A 23,713-nucleotide genomic window follows, 5' to 3' on the forward strand; every position below is an offset into this window, starting at 1 on the left:
CTTCCCCAGGGATGAGGACCAATGTCTTCCCCAGGGATGATGACCAAAGTCTTCCCCAGGGATGAGGACCAATGTCTTCCCCAGGGATGAGGACCAATGTCTTCCCCAGGGATGAGGACCAATGTCTTCCCCAGGGATGAGGACCAATGTCTTCCCCAGGGATGAGGACCAATGCCTTCCCCAGGGATGAGGACCAATGTCTTCCCCAGGGATGAGGACCAAAGTCTTCCTCAGGGATGAGGACCAATGCCTTCCCCAGGGATGAGGACCAATGTCTTCCCCAGGGATGAGGACCAATGCCTTCCCCAGGGATGAGAACAATGCCTTCCCCAGGGATGAGGACCAACGCCTTCCCCAGGGATGAGGACCAATGTCTTCCCCAGGGGTGAGAACAATGCATTCCAGGATTTGCTCATGCTGGTTCAAAGTAGGTTTCTGCTTTCAACAACAAAATGAGTACAAGCAAACGATCTTTAACTCTGGAGAAATTAAAAGCAGATTTTCTTGAGGAAGACTGAGCCTCTAGTCTCAGTCTTCATCAAATTGATTTGTGTTTTCAACTTCCCAGAGCTGAAGGAAGAAAGAGATTTTGACCATTTCTATACAAGGCTGCTATAAGTGGTCAGTTCATTTCGCTGGGGTTTGTTGAGGCTTTCCTCTGAGCCCATCATGTGGGAGGCCATGCTTGGCTATTACAAACCAGACAGCTAACTGGTTCTGGCTCTGATATATAGATTTACAGCTCTGAATTGAACCTGTGTTAAACCATGCATCTAGGGGCGATTAGCAAAGGCATCTGTTCCTATTTGCAGAGCTGCCGGGCAAGAGTGCTGTTTGTTGGATTTGATTTAATGCAACAAATATTCCTTGCGCTCCCTCTGTGTACATTGTTCTGTGACTGAAGGGGAAGAAGGTGACAAATGAAGCTGTGTCTGCCCTCAGGGAGCTCCAGTCTGGAGAAGGCAGAAATGGATGCCTATACTGCTGATCCAACGCATGCTGGGAAGAATGCTGTGATTGAGGCAGGAACAAAACGCTGGTGAAAGAGAGCCGGTTAGTTCTGACTGGGAGACCTGGGGGACCTTAAGGGAAATGCATGGCTTCCTGAAGTCTGTTACTGGGGGAGCAGACTCACACAGGGTGGGCCACCTCTCTCACCCATCCCTGTGCGTACACAGTACAGGCTAGCCCCAGCTCCTTCTTTCAGCCCCTCAAAGGTCACTTGCATGCCTCAGGGCATTTGCATATGCTGCATGCTTTGCTCAGAAGGAGCTATCCTAGCACCACCTGCATCACTTCTCTTAGCAAAGCCAAGACTTAAGAGGATGACAAATTACTTTACAACCTCTCCTTTCCAGATCTCAGACCAGGTCTGTTTTCCGTAGGTCATGTTCCCAAAGCTCTCTGAATTTATCTGTGGGATGCACCCCTCTTGCACTCCTTTAATATCTGTCCTCCCTACTAAGCCACAGGAAGACAAGGGCTTGCTCATCTTCTTTAAATCTCCAGCCTTCAGCTCACTGCCTCTATTAGCTAAGCATGCGATGAGGGCATGAATGAAAGCTGAGGCCACTTTCAACCCTGCTAACTCAGAACAAGTATATCAAATGCACAAAAGATTTGTGAACTTGAGGAAGCACATTATTTCATTAATGTTCGAGGAACTGCAGTAACGACAGTCATAAATTTAAAAGATTTAAAAATTGTTATCGGAGATAGCAGACTAGTATAAATGACCCTAGTTAATGAACCAAAGTTCTTCTTGCTTTATAGGCCTTTGCCCGAATTCTCCAGTGAGTAAAACCTGGATTTCAATCGAGATATCTAATAATTAGTGTACCATTATAAGCCACTGACAGCGATACCGGAAGATTCTGAATTAGATATGCACGTGAAGGTATATAAAGTGGAACTGTCAATATCTTTCCAACAACGTTGCTGCGTTCAACATAGGTTATTTGATTTGGTTGTTGAGAAACTAACAAAAGGCCAGTGTGTCGGGGGCCTGGCTTCTTTCACTTCTGAATCCCACAGAACCAGAACAATGTGTAAAATCTCAGAAAGTGAGTCCAGCATAATGGTTGAGAGCTGTGCTCTGGAACCAGACACCTGGAGGTGGCATCCCTGCCCCAGCATACTGTAAACGTGGGCATGTTTCTAACATTCCCATGACTCAGTTTCATCATCTGTGAAACGGGGATAATAAGAGTACTTATGTCATAGGGCTGTTATGAGAATTAGATGAGTTAAGATGCCTAAAGCACTTAGTACCTCCCATAGATAAGCACTTAATCACTGTTAGCTTAAAAAAAATTGGTTTTCTGGATGAAAACATTTTTCATTTATTCTTTGCTTGTAAGAAATGATTATTATATTTGCCCACTAGACCTATCAAAATAAAGACACAAGACTACTAATCAAATTCACTGGCGACTAGAAGATCTCTCCCGGGCTTCCCTGGTGGCGCAGTGGCTAAGAATCTGCCTGCCAATGCGGGGGACATGGGTTCGAGCCCTGGTCCGGGAAGATCCCACATGCCGCGGAGCAACTAAGCCCGTGCGCCACAACTACGGAGCCTGTGCTCTAGAGCCCACGAGCCACAGCTACTGAGCCCACGTGCCACAACTACTGAACCCATGCGCCTAGAGCCCGTGCTCTGCAACAAGAGAAGCCACGGCAATGAGAAGCCCGCACACCGCAACGAAGAGTAGCCCCTGCTTGTTGCAACTACAGAAAGCCCGCGCGTGACAACGAAGACCAAACACAGCCAAAAATAAATAAATAAATAAAATAAATTTTAAAAATATATATATTAAAAAAATAAATAAAAGATTTCTCCCCTTTTTTTTAATTTGAAGAAATTATGGAGGGAGAAAGAGTAGCTTACACTCATCCTGGCGAGCCCAGGAGCGAAGTGTGTGTGTTTGTGTGTGTGTTGTAGTTGTATCTAGGGCTTGCACTAAACACTGTCCTGATTTGAACAGAGAGGCAGGTGTGGCAACAGGGAGGCAGGAGGTGATGAGGTGATGCTGGAAAAGTTCAAGCAGAACTGAGATTGGAGGTTATAAGCCCTGCATCTTCAGCAGTCCCTGGTGCCCAAGTGTAAACGGAAAAACCAGATGGATGTTCTCTGAGGAACAGCCCTGCCAAGGAATCCTGGAGAGCTGACCCGAAGGGCAAGACCATGGAATAGGAACATAACAGCTGTGGCTGAAGTCGGCAGATGTGCTCTGAGAATGAGGTCTACAGACACCGCACTGGCGAGTCGTTAATGCCGGCATGGTGCAGAAGCAGCTTAGTGCAGGGTTGAGAGCATGGGGCCTAGACTCCGGGCAAGTTCTTCAGCTCTCTGAGCCTCAGTCTCCACACCCATGAAATGGGTATGACAATGAGAGTCTCAGGGTTGGCAGCAGGAGTGAACAATGGAATGTATGTAAGCCTCTTGGACACTGCCTGGCCCAAAGCAAGTGCTTTCAGATGTTTGCATTGGCTTCTGGATGTTTGTTTAATGATAAAGAGGATGAAGGAGCAGGTCCAGGAGTGTTGGACAGACAGAACTTCTGACAGAATGGCCAGTCTTGCCTTTGATAAAAGCTCATTACATATTTGCTATTATTGATGGAACATTTGCTAAGAGAAGACATCTCTTTGAATTTGCAAGGAAAAAGGAGGTGCAAAGTTCAGAATCTCAACCTCTAGTTCCCCAATGATCTGGGGAGGAATCAGCCCGCTTAGCTTCAGCTTTCTTATCTGCATGGGGGTGAGAACAAGACCCTTTTCACTGGGTTGTCCAGGTTTTAGGTGGGAGAGAGTAGTGGAGTGTGGAAGGGCTTCATAAGCTTAAAAACAACTGTGTAAATGTCCACTAATGCTGGTTCCCTGTTGTTGTTATTTCCAGTTCTGTGAAGGATGTAGGTGGTGGGTCGTCTGTGACTGGCGGCATCATCGCCAGCAGTCTCTGACCATAGGAACAATGGTATTCCTGAGCAGCGTGGGGGCTCCAAGTCTTGGAAGGTCTACCCTTTACTGTGTCCGCCAATGTCTTCCCACTGCACTTCCGGTGAACAGCCTCCTAGCCTTGCCTGCGTGACCGGCCCCAGTCTCACATCCCTCGCCGTCTCTCAGGCTGCTCTAGCCACACTGGACAGCTCTCAGTTCCTCAAGCAAGACATGCCCTTCCCAGGCTCCGTGTCTTCACACGGACCCTCTGCATACTCCCACGTCTCACTGGCATGGGCTGAATTTTGTCTCCCCAAAAATATCTGTTGGAGTCCTAACTGGCAGTATCTCAGAATATGACCTTCTTTGGAAATAGAGGTGACCAAGCTAAAATGAGGTCGCAGGGTGGGCTCCAATCCAATATGACTAGCATTCTTATAAAAAGGGGAAAATTATGCACAGACACGCACACAGCGAGAAGGCTATGTGAAGATGAGGGCAGACGGGTGACGCATCTACAAGCCTATGAGCGCCACAGACTGCCAGCAAACCACCGGAAACCTAAGAATCGGGCATAAGCAGACGCTTCCTCAGAAGGAACCACCCTGTGGATACTCTGATCTTGGACTTCTGGCCTCCAGAACTGTGAGCAAATTAATGCCATTCAAGCCGCACAGTGTGTGGTATTTTGTTACAGCAGCCCTAGGACACCAGCACAGTCACTGTAAATGTCACCTCCTCAGTCAGTGTCACGGCGTGTGCGCACAATGTGTCCATGTACGGTGATTCCATCTTGTCACTAGGGACCATATGTAGCTATTTGCTTTGCTGGTCAGTTGTCCCCACTTCAGACCATAACTTCCTGAGGTCAGGGACCATGTTTGTTAGGCTGGGATGTTGTGCTCACCACACTGCATCCCAGCCTAACACAGTCCCTGGCAAAGAGGAAGCATGGAATACACTTCTGATGGATGGGCTGGTGAATCAGTGAATGAATGAATAAATGCACTTTGGAAGGCAACAGTATAATGTTACGATATGCAATAGGTACATTCAGTTAAGACAGGCTGAAGAAGATACTTCTCATAAATTCCTGTCTTCTCAGATCTGGGCAGGTCGACAGCAAAATAAAATGCTGCCTATACTGGGAAAACTGATATTCAGCCTGTAACTAAAATAGATTTTAGTTTGGAAACAAATGAATATATTAAAATCAATTCTGGATTATTTTGTTTAATCCCACTTAGAAGAATGAGCCCACACAGAACTCTGGGGCTGTGGAATATTTTCTTTCTTGTTTTTAAGTTCGCAGGAAAAGTCGAGTCTGTCTCCACTCTAATGATTCCTTTATGTATTATTTATTAACGTTGAGTTTTCTTTCTTTTTCTTTTTTTTACTTGACTGGTAGGGAAGTAGATATAGGGCTCTCTGCAGTTATGCAGATTTGTTTATTCACTTCTAGAAAGGAATTTAACTCCAACCCTCTCGGCTCTCTGCACCACACAAAAATGATAAACCTTAGGGTCCCTCATGACTTTGTGCTACAGTAGGGCCTTGGTTTTGCACCGGCAGCAGTATTTTGTGCCACAATGAGGCTGGCCTGGGATCTGCAATCAGCCTTGAGCAGCCTCCCTCGGCTCTAAAACCGGAGCGTTGGGTGAGGTTCTTTCTAAAGCCCCTTTCAGCAACATCACTCTCTAACTTTTCGATGGCCTCTGCTGCTTATTGTCAAACATTTATAATTTATTCACTCCTTTGCACATTATTTGGGTATGTTCCAAAGCTGGGTGCTGGGGCCAGAGCAGGGAACAAAAGAGACAAAGTTCCTTTTCACGTGGAGCTTACATTCTAATTTGGGGAGACTGACAATAAGCAAATAAATAACTTAATTGTATGGCACACTAGAAGGTGAATATTATATATTATTAGAATAAAATAAGTGCAAACTAGGATGTGTACATATTAGAAAAGAAGAGAATACATAACAGAATATTACATAATGACATATGATGGTGTACATGCAACACTGTATATAATATGGAACTGCAATAATATTTAATAGTATATTAGAAGCTGAGACACAACAGGTGGTAATAAGGACTTACTGCATGAATAATAATTTCATCTCTAGTTAAACTTTTGATGTTGCCCCTGTGCTGAGTCCTAGAGGCAGTGATGAAAAGGACCTGTCCCTAAATATCAAAGCATCTAAACGATGTTGGGAGACACAGGATGATGACACGACTAAAAGGCACCGTCATGAGACTGAGCTGGGGGATGCCTAGTGTGTGTAGGAACAAGGAGGGAGAAGCAGCAACCCGCCTGGGGGATGTATAACTTGGGGATTTATAAAAAGCATAAATTGGCGTTTTCCAGGTACAAAAGAAGAGAAAGGCATTCCAGGGAGAAGGGAACAGAATGTGCAGTGGCACGGAGGCACGCCGAAGTTTGCTATGTTGGGGGGATAATGAGCGTTTCAGTGTGGTCTGAGATGGAGGTAGGTTGTGACCAAGTGGACCGTGTTTAAAACCACCCACGCGCAAGACCCGGTGCTCTTATTTCTAACACTGTTCAGCACAGAATGGTTTCCAGGTGCAGTGCAGGCTTGGACATTGCATTTTCCAACGTCTCCTTTGGGTTGCTCTTGGCTTTCTATTTGTGAACTCTTGAGTTCTCATTCTGCAAGCTGCATTACGAGGTGTAGTGATATTACATTTATAGAGTTAAAAATAGATGTTGTACAGCTGTGTGGTTGTTGCTCTTGGTGTGAGGATATTGTCTGAGCAGAAGCAGATGCATGCAGCCTTCAGAGGCCCCTGGGCGATGGAGTGGCTCAGTGGTGAGACTCTGCCAGCGGTAGTAAAAAATTGCTTTCGTTGTCACTGAGTTGCTGCTGACCCTCTGAGCATAACCAGAGGGTTAGCCAAGGCACAGAATCTGCATAGAGGTTCACACGGGGACGATGGGGGTCAACGCATCATGAGTATAATTATGAAAGAGCGATTAATGCAATAAATCATCTGGCTGTCTGGTCTACCTCGACAAGAGGCTTGAAGAACCAGCCACAGGGTAGATTACAGTTTTTCACTTTAACAAATCCAGATGTTTCGACATCACAAACGCAGTGTATAAGCGACACGGGCACCGTCGACAATGCAAGATTTCTCACCCTGCTGTCTTTGAACAATTAAATCTGGGAAAGCACACACTACCCTTTTCCTTAGCGGGAAGAATCTTGTTTGGATGATGGCTTCTATTTATAGAGCACTGCTTACATTTGAACAAATGTTTCCCTTTACTCTCTTTCAGTCGAGAAATCCAGCTGTAGATCTGCTGTTTCAAGTACCCCTGAAATTTGAACACTAGGAGATTTAGTTGATGATTTCATGTTTTTCTACGACCTTGGTGCAGGAGAAGAAAGCAATGAACTCACCCCCTTCCAAGTGAAGATAAATGGGGAACGTGGGTGTTGGCTGTTTTGCAGCCAACCCTTCTTCAATGATGGGAAGCTGGGAATGCAATTTGCAATAGATGGCTCCCCTGGAGTCCTTGGACAAGATGTTGGCCTGGACGAAGATGGACCAGGAAGTGATGTAATCTGGAGGGATGTGACCATTTGCGCAGTTGGGAATTGGTGGTATCCGTGCACTGAAATCACATTGCTCTATTCTCTCCAAATATTCCCTTTCTGTACATATTGGGATACCTCCATCCACCACCCAAAGCACGGGATAAAGATCCCAATAGTGTACGTTTGGACTCCACCCTCCAGAAAAGTCACTTGTGTCAGATAACTGAAATGGGTTCAATCTTCTAAGAAGTATGTGGTTGGTTTTCTGGATTAATCTCTATTGAGCAAGCAGAATATATAATTATGTGGTCAGTGTTTAGACACAGGCACCTCTGAATTTAAAGGGTTCTCCTAAGGGCAATAAACTCTTATGGAGAGTTTCATTTAAAGCACTCAAATATATTGCATGAAATCCTGGAGGAGTGGATAAATACATTCACTTCAGTTAGACCTTTGGCACACAAAGGTACATTTACGAGCTTTATACCTGGGGCCATCAAACTACCAAAAACAAATGAAAAGATCCAAAAGAGTTCAGAAAAATCCCAATACTCATGTCAACTCAAGAGCGAAGGAACGGGAAAGCAAAGTCTGCCTCTAATGATGCAGTTCAATTCCCTTGGGGTTAGAGTCATTTCTTGATTATCAATATCAAGGAGGAGACACAAAATTTTTAATCTTTTTACCAAAATGAGTTGATTTTGAAGCAAATGGTATGAGAGGGGGTGGGTACTGTCAAAACATTTAATTATATTTCTTCAATCCATGTTTTTAATGAAGATATTGTGATGTTTTGTGCTACAGTGAATTCCATATACACAATATCTACTGCTTTTCCCTAGTAATCCAGGTTAAAAAGCTAATCCATATTTTTCTTTGTTTATGGTAAGTGGGGCAAGCTTCTTCTACACCATCCCTCAAATCTAGGATAGCTCAAGAATACAGACGTCACACAAAACCCCCCACCTATTTGAAAGCACTACAGAGCTATGAAGACAGCCAGAACTTGAGAATCCAGGATCCTGTTGAGAAAGGAAGTTTACTGAAGTGAAGCCAATACTTTATGGAACTTTTACCCTTAACGCAGTTTCTAAATGATAAAGGCACAGGGACAAGAGGCTAAGAATCTGAGCAGAAGAAAGTGCTGCTAAGAGACCAGGAAGCTGAGCAGAGCTTTCAGCAGTCTCATGGGGACGACAAGACCACTGACATTCAGAGTGTCCAAGGCGGAAGGGCCCTTGTGAAAATACCCGTCTTTCGGCTGGGGCCCCAGAAAGGCTGTACCCAGGAGTAAGGGAAACCACGATAGCCCTCATGTAAGACTGAAACTCAACGATGAACTAATTCAATCCTAGACTGATTTAAAGTCATCCTTTTCTACTCTTATTGGTTTACAGAAAGCAAAAATGATAAAGTTAAGGAATAAAACAAATGTTACCCTGACATCATCTTGCATCAGATATTTCATTGAGAGGAAAAAGTAAATTTCTGATGTAAGGAATAAAATAGTTCCTTGACTGATAAACTTACTAATGAAGAGAAGTGAGTCATAATGAACACATTGGTAAAGACTTAAATTTCTTGTGATTTACCTGCAATACCAACATCAATAAAGACAATATAAAACTCTTAATATGTCTCAAAACAAGGATGTGGGTGACATGAATAACAAGTGTCATCAATTTAAAGATTAGTCTTTATACAAGGACATTTGAAATTGCAGAGCTCATATATATATGTATATATACGTACATATATATAAAATATATATATGACAGAAATTTGATAGAGATTTCCTTAAATTTAACCACAATTCTCAATATTTACATGAGTTTTCCAACAACAAAATAATGTGGTAAAGGTGAAAATATGTTTCTAAACTCTCAATAATACAGAGCAAATTTCTATCAACCCTGCTACAGGAAAGACTAGTCTTTTTGCTCTCTTTCTATAGAAAATGGTTTTGCATAATTATTATATAAAGAAGAGACCAGAGAGTTTTCAGTCAAACATGTAAGAGAAAAAGTATTATAGGGAAAATTAGGCAGCTAATTAAGAAAATATTTTTATTATGAAAGCTCATAGTCCAAAGAAAAATAAGACTCCTAAAGCATTAAGGTCCTTGAAGACTTTTAGGAATTGGAGGCTGGACCCCAGCACCCCCTTGATAACTGAATGCAAGTATCTGCTGGTGGCTCAATTTCAGCTTGCCGGCTTCCAGCTCACACCATTTATCTTCACCCTTTTATGAAAATCAGAGCATTTACCCATCTCTCATCTTCCAGGAAGACAGGGCCTTTTAAGTTTTATGCCATTTTTATTACATGTATCGTAATGTTATAGCTTGAACACTGAAACATTTACTTTAGAAAGAATTCATCAAATAGCCAAAAAAAAAATCCTGTTATTCAGTTTCATTACCAACTGCCATTTTAATTAAAATCTGAAAATCAACTGATTGAATAAATGAATGAAAACTCATTTAAAAACCTTATGATCATTTGCAAACACATTCTTTTAAAATAAATAGCAAGTTTGTTAATCCTCATGACCTGGGGTTTACGTGAAAATGAGTTCTTCAGTCAGTATGTGTTGAGCATCGGCTATGCTATAAGTACAAATCACATGTCTTTTCTTAAAAAAAAAAAAAAGCAACTTTAGAGAGAGAAATGGACAAGTCATTTTGCTCTAAATGGGACTGAGATTCTCAACTATAATCCAAACTCTGGGTTTGGAAAGTTTAACTAGATTTCCTAAAATCATTTCCAAATACCTAATCTAGAAAAGTCACAACTAACATGTAAACATAAACTAAAAGTTAAAGCCACGTGCGAAAGCTATTAGGAAAACTCACGGAAGACTCTCCATATGGAGACTAGTGTTTCTAACCCAAATTTTCATGAAAATCAATGACTAAAAATTGATTTCATGTGTCAGTAACAATTTAAAGTACTTGGTTCATCATATCCAGTGACACTGTTCTCCAGTTAAAATCACCTTCAGGAAACATTCGGCAGACAGTGAATTATTGAGTGCCAACTGGGAATGCAACAGAGAATAAGAGAGGCGTGGGCTTTGCTTCTCAACAAGCTTATAGTCAGTGTGAATAAACACAAGGGGAACAAATGATCTTAGTTTGCACTAAGAATGTGCTGTTTAAAATACCCTTTAAAATATCTCCTTCCTTAGTAACAACCCCTATATTACCAAGGGCTGCAACCTGCCAACTAAAGATAGCTGGGGTTTTTCTCAGTCTCCCTCACAGATCAGGAAGGCTAAGGAGATGTAAGTCACTTGACTTTCTGGGGAATCTCTTTAAATGACATTTACTTAGGTGGCAGGTCCTCCTCTGCCCTTCTCATTTCCTGCTTCTTTCTACCTGTTACATGGACATGATGGCTGGCACTGCGGTGACCCTATTGTACCATGAGGCAGCTTTGGGGAAGGCACAGAAGAAAGATAAGAGGAATACGGTAAACTGACAATATCATGGTCTCACCATACTGGCCTGGGATTGTCTACCTACGGACTTCTATGTGAGAGAAACTATACCTCTGACTCATTTAACAGAGCATTATTTCCTGTCTGTTATTTGTGGCCAACTGAAACTCCTCTTTTAAACAGATCAAAAAATGCACCTCTCTGGAGATGGAAGACCATGTAAAATAGAATTTTTTAAAAAGATAAGAACCATATACTTCTATGAATTTCCTAAGAAATGTCCTAATATATGCAGAAACTTACATAAGACAACATCTTCTTGGGCAGGTTTCTAGATACCTTCAAGCCCAAATGACCACCATTTCCATTCTGGGATGACTGAACCTTGACCTTCATCTCTGAAAATTATTTCATCTTCAAGATCACAGGGTCCATGTTTCCTCTCTCTTCCTAGTTCATCCTGTTTGACCACTTCCACACCCAAGACCACTCCCTTTGGGCTGAGTCCTTATCCGTCCTCTTCTTCCGCCTAACAGGTTCCTCTTAGCCTTCTTTGCTTTTGCCCACAGTGATGAGTTTTACAGATTCTGCCACCTCTCCTCCAGAATTACTTCACCCCTGGAACTTGAGGGTCTTAATCACGTATTTTGAAGTGCTTGAGCAGCTTCATAGATCGCTTTCAAGGAAAACAGCAGCCTTTCAACATGGAGGGGAGATGGCCGTTAGATAAGAACGCCAGTTGGCCTTTTGAATTTTAGAAACATCGTCACCATCATATCATCATCTGGCTCACCGCAGCCGTCTTCCTCACCACCTTCGTCGCTGCCTTTGTCCCACTATCCTCGTCATCACTGTCCTCTCTACCACCTTCTAAATTACCACCATATCCCCATCGCCAACACGCCAGAGAACACGAGGTGACAAGCACTAGTGCTCTTCACCATGCAGCTCATTTGACATTCACAAGAACCCAGTGAGGTGGGCGTTATGATCAGCCCCATGAACAGGTGACAAAACGAGAATGTAGATGGTGAACGTGCCCAGATCCCGTGGCTGGTAGGCGTGATATGAATCCAGTTCTGGTCCAGAGCCCAGCCCTTCACATCGCTGTTATACTGCCTCTAGCGTTCTGGTGTCCAAAATGTATGAATCAATGACAAAGAACATCAGCCATCCTGGAACGTGTTAGAAAATTTAATTGTGAATTTGATTTATCCAACATTGGCAAAGACTCCTATGGGATACGTAATATCTAAGAGAGAGAATCTGATGTACTTGGCTAGCTAACCATTTTTCTCGTTTTGTTACTTGTATCTCCATATGAGTTGTGACATCAGCTCTGCCCTGAGGGAATCTCAAGCTCATTGTCCAATGTCCATTTTTTAAAAAATAAATTTATTTATTTATTTATTTTTGGCTGTGTTGGGTCTTCGTTGCTGTGCGCGGGGTTTCTCTAGTTGTGGTGAGCAGGGGAAACTCTTTGTTGCGGTGTGCGGGCTTCTCATTGCGGAGGCTTCTCTTGTTGTGGAGCATGGGCTCTAGGCGCGCAGGCTTCAGTAGTTGTGGCTCACAGGCCCTAGAGCCCAGGCTCAGTAGTTGTGGTGTACAGGCTTAGTTGCTCCGCGGCATGTGGTATCTTCCCGGACCAGGGCTCGAACCCATGTCCCCTGCAGTGGCAGGCGGATTCTCAACCACTGCGCCACCAGGGAAGCCCCTAATGTCCATTTGAAGAGAGTTTTGTGCTTTTGCCACTATTCACAGATGAATACATTTTCCATTATACTACTTAAGGTCTCTTACTTTAAGATCTATGTTAAAATTTTTCCTTGAATTCATTGGTATTAATAACAACAACAAAAGCCTCTCACTCACAGTATTTAGTCCGTAACTAGGTACACAATTCTGAGCTTAGTTTAGGCTCCACTGAAATAACTAATTAATCTCAACCACCTGGTAACGTTAATAGGTTTTCTCATTTTAGATTGGGGTTATCCAATTTCTATTTTCATTACTATGTCTATATTGAATATTACACTGTGCCTTGAGTTACTCTTTTGAAAGAGGTTTGCAAGAAATTCTGCAGATAAACCAATATCTCCCAATGAATATCCCATGAATACCAGCTCGCTGAGCCATGGTGAGATGGACCAGGAAAATTTATTCCCAGGCCAAATAAGTCTGAGAAACCCTACAGACCATACCTACCCCTCTTGGAGAAACACAAAGCATTTTAAAGGTACCCAGAAGTCCTACAGTAAAAGAAATCTTTCACACCATTCATCTCAGTGTTCTCCACATCTGTCTGACCCTGAAATCTCTCCCCACCCCCTGCCCTATAATGATAATAACTTGTGGAACTAGTTTCTTGGAACACAGTTTGAGAAACATGGGAATAATAAGTAATCTGTATTAGCAGTTTTAGAAACAGTGTCATGGGAGCAACAGAACAGACCATATCAGCTACGTGGACTTTGTTGTTTTGAGGTTAGAATCCTGAGTGTCCAAGACACCACTGGGAGAGGGGGAGATTTCCACCTCCTGAATGAGTCATGTAGGGCTGCTAATGTGGAGAGGTCACTGGGGAACCAGGGGGCTGAGAAGGGCCACCTGGGGTAGCCCTGAGACACCTGAGAGAGGGGTGGGCAACTGCAAATCCAGACATGGATCTTTTCTCTGAACGCCCGGGAGGGTAGAAAATATCAACAGCTTCCTTGGAAGCAAAGCACTGCAGCTGAGAGCACGGTAAACAGGGAGCTGTGCTCACGTCCCATTTCTGCCACTTACTCTGCCTATAACCCTGGAGATCTAGATTCTCTGAGCTTAAAATAAGCACTCTCATTGGGTAAAAAATGTGGCTCACGAATCCAACCTCACATGGTCAGATGAGGCAATGGATGGAGGGTGGAGAGCCCGTGGTGGTGGTGGATGTCCGGGAAAGGTCTGGCTAACGACGGGGCTGTCATTACTGATGCTACGCTCCTGCTCAGTAAGCGGGGCATCAAGTCCTTGGCTCTGGTCCTGACCGCCAAAGAAACCATGACCGTAGCACATTTCCATCAGATGCACAGTGCCAGTGACTTCCTAGCCTGGATACAAATTCAGCAGCTGGATGAAATCTTGCATACTCAGCCTGTCCCCAAACATTGCTCCACTGGAAAAAATGGGAAACAGCAAGCACGATCCACAATCATAAAAGCACAGGAGCTGCGAATAAGTAATTCGCAGCTAGCTCTCCCAGACAAGCTAACTTGGTTGTTATTTATAAGCTCCTGGGCCACGCTGTTATGGCCAAGAAAATCTGCTTTACCTTCTTGATGTTTTTCCATCTGGCCTCTCGATCTGTACTTGCTGAAAAAAATAGTTATTGTTATGCTAAAATCACAATAGGACTCACACAATTCAGCACTAAATAACACCAATAAAACTATGAAAATGGCACTCTGGCATTAAAAGTTGTCCTCTTATGGACTTTAACAAGATTCAATGCTTTTGTTTTCATAATGCTCTGGTATTTTCAGTTTTACAAAAAAAAAGAAAAAAAAAAGATAAAAATGTAAAAAAGTATTCCAGCAAGACACCATCTTCTCTCCGCAAAGGAGGGTTTTGATGTCCCAAACAGGGAGCTGGCTAGGGCTGTGGTACACTGAATTAATATTAATCAGCAATCACGGCCATGACCACAAGGCTGGCGTTCAACAGGGGTTTACCTCTTTCTTGGTGAATTTAGGTGAGTGATCGTTTTTGTCATCGATCATGATTGTCGCTGTGGCCGTGCCTGTTAATCCAACATCCAGTCCAGCCATATCTTGAGCCTCAATGATCAACTCATACTTGGGATTTTCCAGAGTCTACAAAGCAAAAGCACAACAGAGGATGACATTTAGATCTGGGTTATCACTCGGGATAGGGGAGATGCACGTTGCTCGGGCTGACGCTGTGTGCCCCTCTCCATCTAGGGCAGGCGCCTTTCATAGCACTCTTACCTGTTGTGCATAAATGTGTCTTTGGAATCTCTCCAAGGCAAGACAGTCACTATTCATAGACTAGAGTTGGCTGTGGGGATGGAAACTTAATATCATTTCCCTCATGCAATATCATTTACCACCATAATTCCTTGATATTATTTTAAGGGTTGCATAAAATATAATCATACGCATAATTTATAATTTATTTCATCATCTTCAATTATTAGGACTTGAGGTTATTTCTAGTCTTCTTAAAATTTTGACAATTTTAAATAACACTGCAATGAACATCTTTATTCAGGAAGCTCTCGATGTATTTTGATTTAAAAAAAAAATGATAGATTCCAGGAAGTGGAATTATTAGGCTAAAGAGTATGAACATTTTAAGAGTCTTTATTGATATTTCAACATTGCTTTCAAGAAGATCTTACCGATTTTTGTATCATTCCTATCAGGATGTTTAGTTTACGACCCCAGGCATGGCTTGTCGCTAAAGAACAGCCGACCTTGCCCCATGAAGCACATTGGGGGATGAGCGTGATTCTATAATGGCTGTCGAACAAGGATGTAAATTTCTCACAGCACTTGCCCTTCACCAACTTGCAGTGAAGGTAGCTGTGGACATACCCCAGGGCAGCTTCAAGCGCTAACTCTAGTGGATATGTGCTGCCCTGCCTTCCCAAGCGTCCATCCCATCCTCCTCTGGTACTGAGGCTATACTTCCTTTGGGGGTATCATCCCTTCCACACTCTTAGTACACGTGGAGTTCAGGTAGGGTTGACTCTATCCCTGGACTAGGGATGGTCATGTAGCTCAGGCTTGTACAATCAGGGCCTCCCATTCCCATTGCCATGTGATGGGCACATAACCCAAGTTAGGCCACCTGGGATTGAAACTCAGTTCCAGGACATATTTCTTTAGAACTTGTAGGCAAAAGAACTCCTCTTTCTGTTGGACTTGAAGGTGGTAGGACCAAAATCTGGAGCTGGTGGTGACCATTTGCAACCACACAGAGAAAGGCAGCCTGAGAAAGAAGACAACACAGAACTGAGAGGTAGGGATGGAGTTCTTTTAACCTAATTTGAGCTCTTTAATAGTCATTGTTGAAGCCAGAATTTACCCCTCAGATTTGTGATTTCTATGAGCTAATAAATTTCTCCTTTCCTTAAGACATTTAATTGAGATGTTCTGCGAGAAGCAACAAGGGAATTCTGACTAATATTGCAACGAATGCTATGATCAATTATCTGGTTATTTGCAAGAAACTGTAAGAGCAATTGTATCACGCTAGGGTATCACAATAGGCTCTTCACAATAGTATTCCAATAATTTCATGAATACATTGTTTTTCCTTTTAAAATTTTCCCCTCTGCAGAAATATTTTTTTTGACCAAAGAGAGTTATTATAATTTTTTCTTTCATTAGTTTATGCATTCCTTTAGTTGGAAGTTATTGAACATCTAGTCTAAATATGGTGCTGGGGATATAGGGATGGGAAAAGGGTCCTTTTCTTTAAGGGGTTCAGAGATGTTTAGGGTTGACGACAGGCACGTTCACATATAACTGTAACAAAATAGAGTCAGAGCTAAGCAGAGGTACATATAAATTCTTTCGCTAGCGCAAAGGAAGGACATGGCTTAACTCTCCTGTAGTTTAACAAATTTTATAAATAATTTAAAAAAATGAACCAGCCAATTCCTGTCTCCTCATATAAATAAAACTTTATGACTGCAATGGGAACTCGACTGATTAACCTAGTGGAAAATCAATTAGACTATGAACTAGATATATTGCAAGGTTTGAAATGAGATGTTCCAAAGTCTCAATTTTCTGCCAAACTTAAGGCTACCAAAGAATATGTTTGTATTGTCAAAGAATATCCAATTATTGTAAGGAAAATAGAAATGATCCAGTCATTTCTAAAGTGGAAAGTGAGCATTCCTCTCTACCCACCCCCAACCCCATCTCCAAGAGGTAAATGTTGTTAGTAGTCTGGTGTCTCCCTCCTTTGTCCTACACATCACACGCACACACACACACACACACACACACACACACACACAGAGACATTTTAGATACACATATATTTAAACAAGTGATAGCATTCACACCGCTGTACAATCCGTCTTGCCGTATCACTTTCACCTCTGCTTATAGATCTGTCTATTCATTTCAACAGCTGTATAACAGTCCACTGTATGGACCCAGCATAATTTATTCAATCATTCCCTATTGGATGGTCATTTGTTTGAGTTGTTTCCAGATTTCCACTTTGAAAAGCAACTCGAAGATAAGAAGTCCACTGGCCTATGAGTATTTGGGGATTTTTCTATAATAAACATAATTGCTTTCACAATGACAAAAGTAATAAAAACCAAGCAACCAATGATAAAAGCACCTCCTCTGAAATGTGGAAGACTTAGAGAAAATGGCATATGTATGAGCCCCCTTGCTCTTGCACAACTGGAAAACCTTCCACTCACCTCTGACCTGCCTCCCACTCCAGCTGAGCCTTTTCTAGGAAGTCTGCCCCTAAATCCCTCTTACTTGAAATATACATGCACATGCGCATTTCTGCACCGCTCCGAGTCACTCTGCCTTTGTTACTCTGCTGGACAAGGCTCCTAGGCAGCCCACAGCTGCCCATCGTCTGGGAAGAAACACTGATGCAGAGGAATAGGCCCTGGTGGCCACGTGCACGTTTGTCTCCCTCACAATAGTTGAGTGAGTCACGGTTAACTCTCCAACCCCCGCTGGGACAATCGGATTCTGGGAATATGAAATGTGAAATCAGGCATCATGGAGACAGAATGCAGGGCAAACCCTCTTGCCTCTCCCATGCTGCTTCCGGGCCCAATAGAAGGATTTTACCTTCTTTTTTTTGGTTTTTTAAAATATATTTATTTACTTATTTTATTTATTTTTGGCTGCGTTGGGTCTTCGTTGCTGTGCGTAGGCTTTCTCTAGTTGCAGAGAGCGGGGGCTACTCTTTGTTGCGGTGGGCGTGCTTCTCATTGTGGTGGCTTCTCTTCTTGTGGAGCACGGGCTCTAGGCGCATGGGCTTCAGTACTTGTGGCTCCTGGGCTCTAGAGCGCAGTAGTTGTGGCGCACGGGCTTAGTTGCTCTGCGGCATGTGGGATCTTCCCGGACCAGGGCTCCAACCCGTGTCCCCTGCATTGACAGGCGGATTATTAACCACTGCGCCACCAGGGAAGTCCAGGATTTTACCTTCTTGAATGTTCTGGGAGGACACTTACCACCCTGGTGCTTTTCTCTGCCCATGCGGGATGCACCCCGTCTGGGGGACGAGACCTTCAGCCGTCCAGCTGTTCTGTCACTGGTGAGTGAACTGAACAGGGGGTAGGAAGCTCATTGTCCTCTAAAGGCCAAGCTGCACTCTCCTTGGCACGATCTGATTCTTGGGTTTATTTCTCTCAGTTGGTTCAAGGCTCAGAGCGGAGATGGGTATAATCAACTCCAATAGAAAGAGCCTTTCCGGCTGAGTTACACTGAAGGCACTGCTCTAACCAGAAAGATGCAAGCTCTGCCTCTGAGATCTGGGGCTGTGCTGGCTCTTGACTTCAACTCTCCCCTGGATTCTGTAACACACCCTGATGTTTATTCAGGAGATTCTTTTTGGCACTGAAGTCAGCCAGAATCAATTTCAGTTTCTTGCCATCAGAGGAAACTGTGGTGAGGAAAACGTTACTTGTTTACCCAATCCTATTGCTTTTGCCTGCAGGGCATACAGCTAGACTGTAAGAGGAACTTGTGTGACCAATTCTGGCCAATGGAATGTGGGCAGAAGTGATGGACTGACCTGGCCCCTAAAACTCCCACGTATTCCTCCATGTTTCCTATTCCCAAAGAGGAAGAAGCCTGGATCTCCAAATGACTATATGGCACAGAGACCCTTTGCTGACCTGCTTTAGACTGAGACATGAACAAGATACAAGCCGTTGTTCAGGTTTAAGGGAAGTTTATTACAGTGCTTAGACTACTCTGACTTATTTGAAGGCTATACTTCCTGTTTGGTCTTATTTTGAATGCCCATTTACTATCTCCCTAAGTGGATGACAAAGTTTTCAAGGGCAAGGACCATGCCTTTGACCCCAACACCTAGCCAGTATGCAGCACGCAAGCTGGGTGATTTACTTTCATTATTGATAATGATGATATATTACTGTTTCCCTGAACTAAATTATATCTCAAAGGTCTGAGCATATCAGTGGCATTTCCAAACCAGAGCCATTTATTCTCAGGGAATGGCTTATCCTTTGGGGAACTCTAGCTCAAGGAGATAGGAGTGTATTTTGACAAAGAGAAGCACTGTGTCAAAACTGGGAGAATGAAATTGACTGCTTTGATTTTATTTTAAGCTATTTGATCTGTAAGACATATCTAAGAGTCAAGCTGCTCTCCTGGTTTGAATTCTGCAGCTATGCATTTCTACTGTATTTGCCATCTCTTCCTGGGTGTCTACTTGCTACCAGTTAATATATATCCTAGAAACAAAAGGAAGATGGTGTGTCTGCAAGAAAAAGCCTCGGGTGTATCTCCACAGACACGGGCTGGGTTCACTGATCACACTGATTTGAAAAGCAAACATTCCATCTTGAAAAAAAAGAATCAAGCCGTGTCACTAAATATGGCATGTAATCAATCACCGGACCCTTGATGTTTTACACAGCTACCGCGACTGCCATACGAGTGAGCATTTAACGGAACATTTATCACTAATAACAAGCACAATGGTAGCTGTGGGGGGAAATCAATGAATAAATGTTACATGGAGAAAGGTTCTGCCATTAACCCATGTGGTACCCCATCCTCCTCTTGCTTCATCTTGAACTGCCCTCCACATCTCTTTTCACACTTTGTCCAGACTGGATTTCCTTCTACTGTACCGCACTTTTTCTTACTTTTGACCTTTCCACCTCTACTTCCTCCTTTAGGTGAATTCCTGCTCATTTCTGATGGTCATCCTTCACTGCACTGAAGCTCCATGAAGGCAGGGACCTTATTGCATAATGGGGTAGCTGACACTTAGGGAAGGACAATCAGCATTTGATCAATCACTGTTACCTTGGCTCCACCTCTTAGCAGCTGAGTGAACCTGGTCAAGTTACTTAAGTTCTCCTTGCCTCAGTTTCCTCACCTGTCCAATGGGGAGAATAATAATACTTCTAGGATAAGTGAGGATTAAAATAGGTAAGATAAAGTGCCAAGCATGGAGCTTGGCATGTGTAGACGGCTGCTGTTATATGTAGTAGAACCTTTGGAAAGTCTTCTAAGCATGTGGCAAGAAGCTAGGATGGCCTCCAGGGACAGCCAGAAGGAACTGAATGCTGCCAGCAACCACTGAAGAGCCCGGAAGTGGATCCTTCCCCAGTCAAACCTTCTGATGAGACTGCAAATTCTGCACCAACACAGAGACTGCAACTCTGTGACAGTCCAGTGAGCAGAGGACACAGCTAAGCCATGCCCAGACTCCTGAACACACAAACTGTGAGACAGGAAATATCTCTTGTTTTAAGTTACTACATTTTGGAGTAATTTGTTATGCTGCAATAAATAATGAATACAGTTTTTCTCCAGCACTATCACAGTCTGTAATATTCTCATTTATTGATTACTTGTTTATTGGCTATGTTGACCCTGACCACTTGAGCTCCATGAGGTCATGGACCTTGTCTTGTTTAAAGTTTTATCTCCCAGCTACTAATTCAGTGTCTGGCACATGGCTGTTATGCACTAATTAGTCATTTATAGATACATTTTTTATAAAATAATGAATTACAAAGAGTGATGTGCCTGTAAATGTTTAACAGCACATGTGCCTGATTTGCAGCGTTTGTCCATTTTGGTGGTTTAAATACTCTTACCATGGCTGATTTCAAGCTACCATGATGTCATAGAGTACATAGTTGGAAAGTGATATACACAGTCAGTTATTATGAGCTGGTAAGAGTTGGCTCCAGCTTATAAACTGTGCTTTAAGGGTCAAGGAAATCTGTAAGAGTCTTTTTCAATAAATCCTTTTGTTGTCTAACACTGAAGGTATTGTTAATGAGAAATATTAATATGAGATTTATGGGAAAGATGTAATGCAATTTATTTATTTATTTACTCATCAGCTTTGCCCGGATAGGCTGAGACTCCTTGTGATATGGCACCTGAACAGGGACCACATTCTTCTGCACCTGACACCTGGTCTATAAATACTGCAAGCAGATTGGTGAAAACATTATCTGGAGCAGAACAAGTTGTTGTCTGTCTGGAGTTTGATTTATCCACTCTGGCCACATAACACTGGGGAAAGGTAGTCCATAAATCCAGCAGGAACTGTGTACATCCCCTTGTAAAAGGTGCCCTTCTCCCACTGCAGACAGCGAGTGACATTCCTCCATCTTCCTATGCAACACGGCGAGTTGGGTTTGACTTGTGTTTGTCTTTAGGCCTCCTTTTACTTTGCTGCTCAGCGCTAATGTGAACGTTCAGGTACTTGGCTGTCACCTGCTGTGTTTTCATTTCGGCTGGGGTAAGGATAAAGAGAAGGCATAGCTCATTTCCCCACATTTACTGGTTGCTGACAAAGCCAGCAGGGTGGGGAAGCAGCAGGGGAAATAAACGCAGCCTCTTAGACACATGCAGTTGGAATAACCTAAGTGATAGATTTCAGGTTGAGGGATACCAAAATCAAATAAAACATTTCCATGTGAAGTGTACTTCTTCTGATGTTACTGATGAGTCATGGCAAATAAAATGCCCAAGGCATTCATAACATACCTGGAAAAATCACACCCTTCAGACCCAAGGTGGTAAATATTTGACATTCAGGTTGATTCCACTGAAACATTTATATAGTGTCTACTAGGTTCAAGTAACTCTGCGAGGATGTGATGAATGATACAGATGCTGTTTTCAGTCCATTTTTAGATAAATGAACAGAAAGCAAGTAGGTAAGGTATGATGAGATAAGTGTTATTCGAAGTGTACCAATTAAGGTCTGTGAGAAGGGGGTCAGGACATGGGGTACTCAGGAAGGCAATATACATTTTATTTAATATTTACTGAGCACTTACGACGCATTAGGCATTGTGCTAGAGAGTAGTAACAAGTAAAGGGAGACAAATCTGGTGCTAGATAATTCCCAGGTAATTTCAGCAGAATGAGACGGGAGTAAGAAGAGTGCTGTGGTTATTGCAAAAGAAAGGCCACTTAGCCCAGACCTTGGTGGGGGGAGGAAGGAGACGTTCCTGCAGAGGAGAATCTCCTACTATAGGATTAGAAATGGGGTCTTGATGTGGAAGTGAATTTCTGTGGAAGAAGATGAGAAGCTATTAATCCTAAAACAGTATTAAATTCAATGGTTTAATAAGAACTGAAGACTGATTCTGATTCTGGTCAGGACACCCTGGGAACAAGAAGAAGTACAAAATATATTCCCTACTTTCAGGGAACTCATAGCTTGGCTGAAGGTAAAACATGTATAAGTGGCTCCACAAGGCACCAGGTAGTGTGTGCTGAACATGTATGCAATAGCTTCAGATGTGAACGGTGCAGCTGGGAGGGCTACTGTGGTTTTTAAGTGGCTTCAGGATAATGCAGGCTGGAGCTGAGCTTTGAAGGAGGCTGTGAGGGCAGAGAATTCAGAGGGGGAAGAGGAGCCTGAGCACCAGCATGGAGGTCCAGCTAACACAGGGCCACTAGTGTGGCTGCAATCAAGGTCTGTGATGAGAAGAGACACAACCCATTGTTTCTTGAAAGTATCTCAGACATCATCTAGTCCATGCCACCTTCAAGGAGCTCCCAGCCTGAGGGAACAGACTTAGGGAATCCCAAGAAGCATATGGTTGGTTTGGGGCAGATCTGAACATGCTAAAGAATTGCTTAGTTTAATCTGTTTGATTGAGACAAGGAAGTACAGACGTCTAAAACTTGAAGGAAAATAAAATAAAATGAAAGTGCTCTTTCTCTATCGTTTTTATATATTTTCACAGTCACTGTTTACTGTGTTAGCCTGTTTCTTCTAAACTTTTGGCCTTGAATGGCCATGGCAACATTATGCCCAGTACACAGTAGGTGCTTAAGACAGACTGTCTCAGTCAGTGCTTCTGGAACTTGCTTGTATCAGAATTCCCTGGTGGGTGCATTAAAACACAGATTTCAGCCCACTTCGAGGGCTTATGGTTCATGAGGTCCGGAGTAGGGCCTGAGGATGTGCATTTTCAGAAAGTTTCTAGGAGATGCTGATGCTGCTGATCTGAGGACCACACTTTGATCAGCATCGTTTGGAATGAACACTTGATGAAATGCAGGTCAACGAGTACCCTCATTTTAACTTAAAACTCACCTGTTTATGATGCAATTTAAATGAAAAACAGAAACATAGTTTACCAAAGTTTCTCTCTCCGTGGAATTTTCCTTTTTTTTCCCTTTCTAGAAAAAATGTACTCCCAGTAAGACATTAAATAACACTATGGTTGCCCCTCGAGCCTGCTTCATCTTCTGGATGTCTCCTTTGGATGTTCTCCCTCAATTTTCATGGGCCAATGACAGAACTTGTTATGGTCCCTGCAACATGGCCCTCCTCTCGGAGGCATCATCTCAAGCTGAACGCCTGGGAGTTGTCCTCAGCTCTTCCCGCTTTCACTTCAAAGAGCCCATCATCAAGTGTTACTGATGTCGCCTCCCCAGCCTCTCCTGAGTCCATCCTCTTTCCTCTGCCATCCCTGTTGTCACATGACTTCGAGTCCTCATCTTTTCTCACCTGAGTTACTACAACAGCTTCCAG

At 43.1% G+C, this 23,713-nt stretch overlaps 1 protein-coding gene across 1 annotated transcript in view; it reads right to left on the reverse strand.

Annotated features, from left to right (window-relative positions):
- Positions 1-23,713, reverse strand: part of CDH13 (cadherin 13) — a 1,030,117-nt gene that overhangs the window by 141,799 nt on the left and 864,605 nt on the right. Inside the window, exon 8 of the mRNA XM_061172291.1 lies at positions 14,659-14,799. Coding sequence (XP_061028274.1) covers positions 14,659-14,799 — 141 coding nt within the window. The remainder of the gene's footprint in view (positions 1-14,658; positions 14,800-23,713) is intronic.

This window comes from Eubalaena glacialis, chromosome 18 (genome assembly GCF_028564815.1).
Source record: "Eubalaena glacialis isolate mEubGla1 chromosome 18, mEubGla1.1.hap2.+ XY, whole genome shotgun sequence".
Lineage (NCBI taxonomy): Eukaryota > Metazoa > Chordata > Mammalia > Artiodactyla > Balaenidae > Eubalaena > Eubalaena glacialis.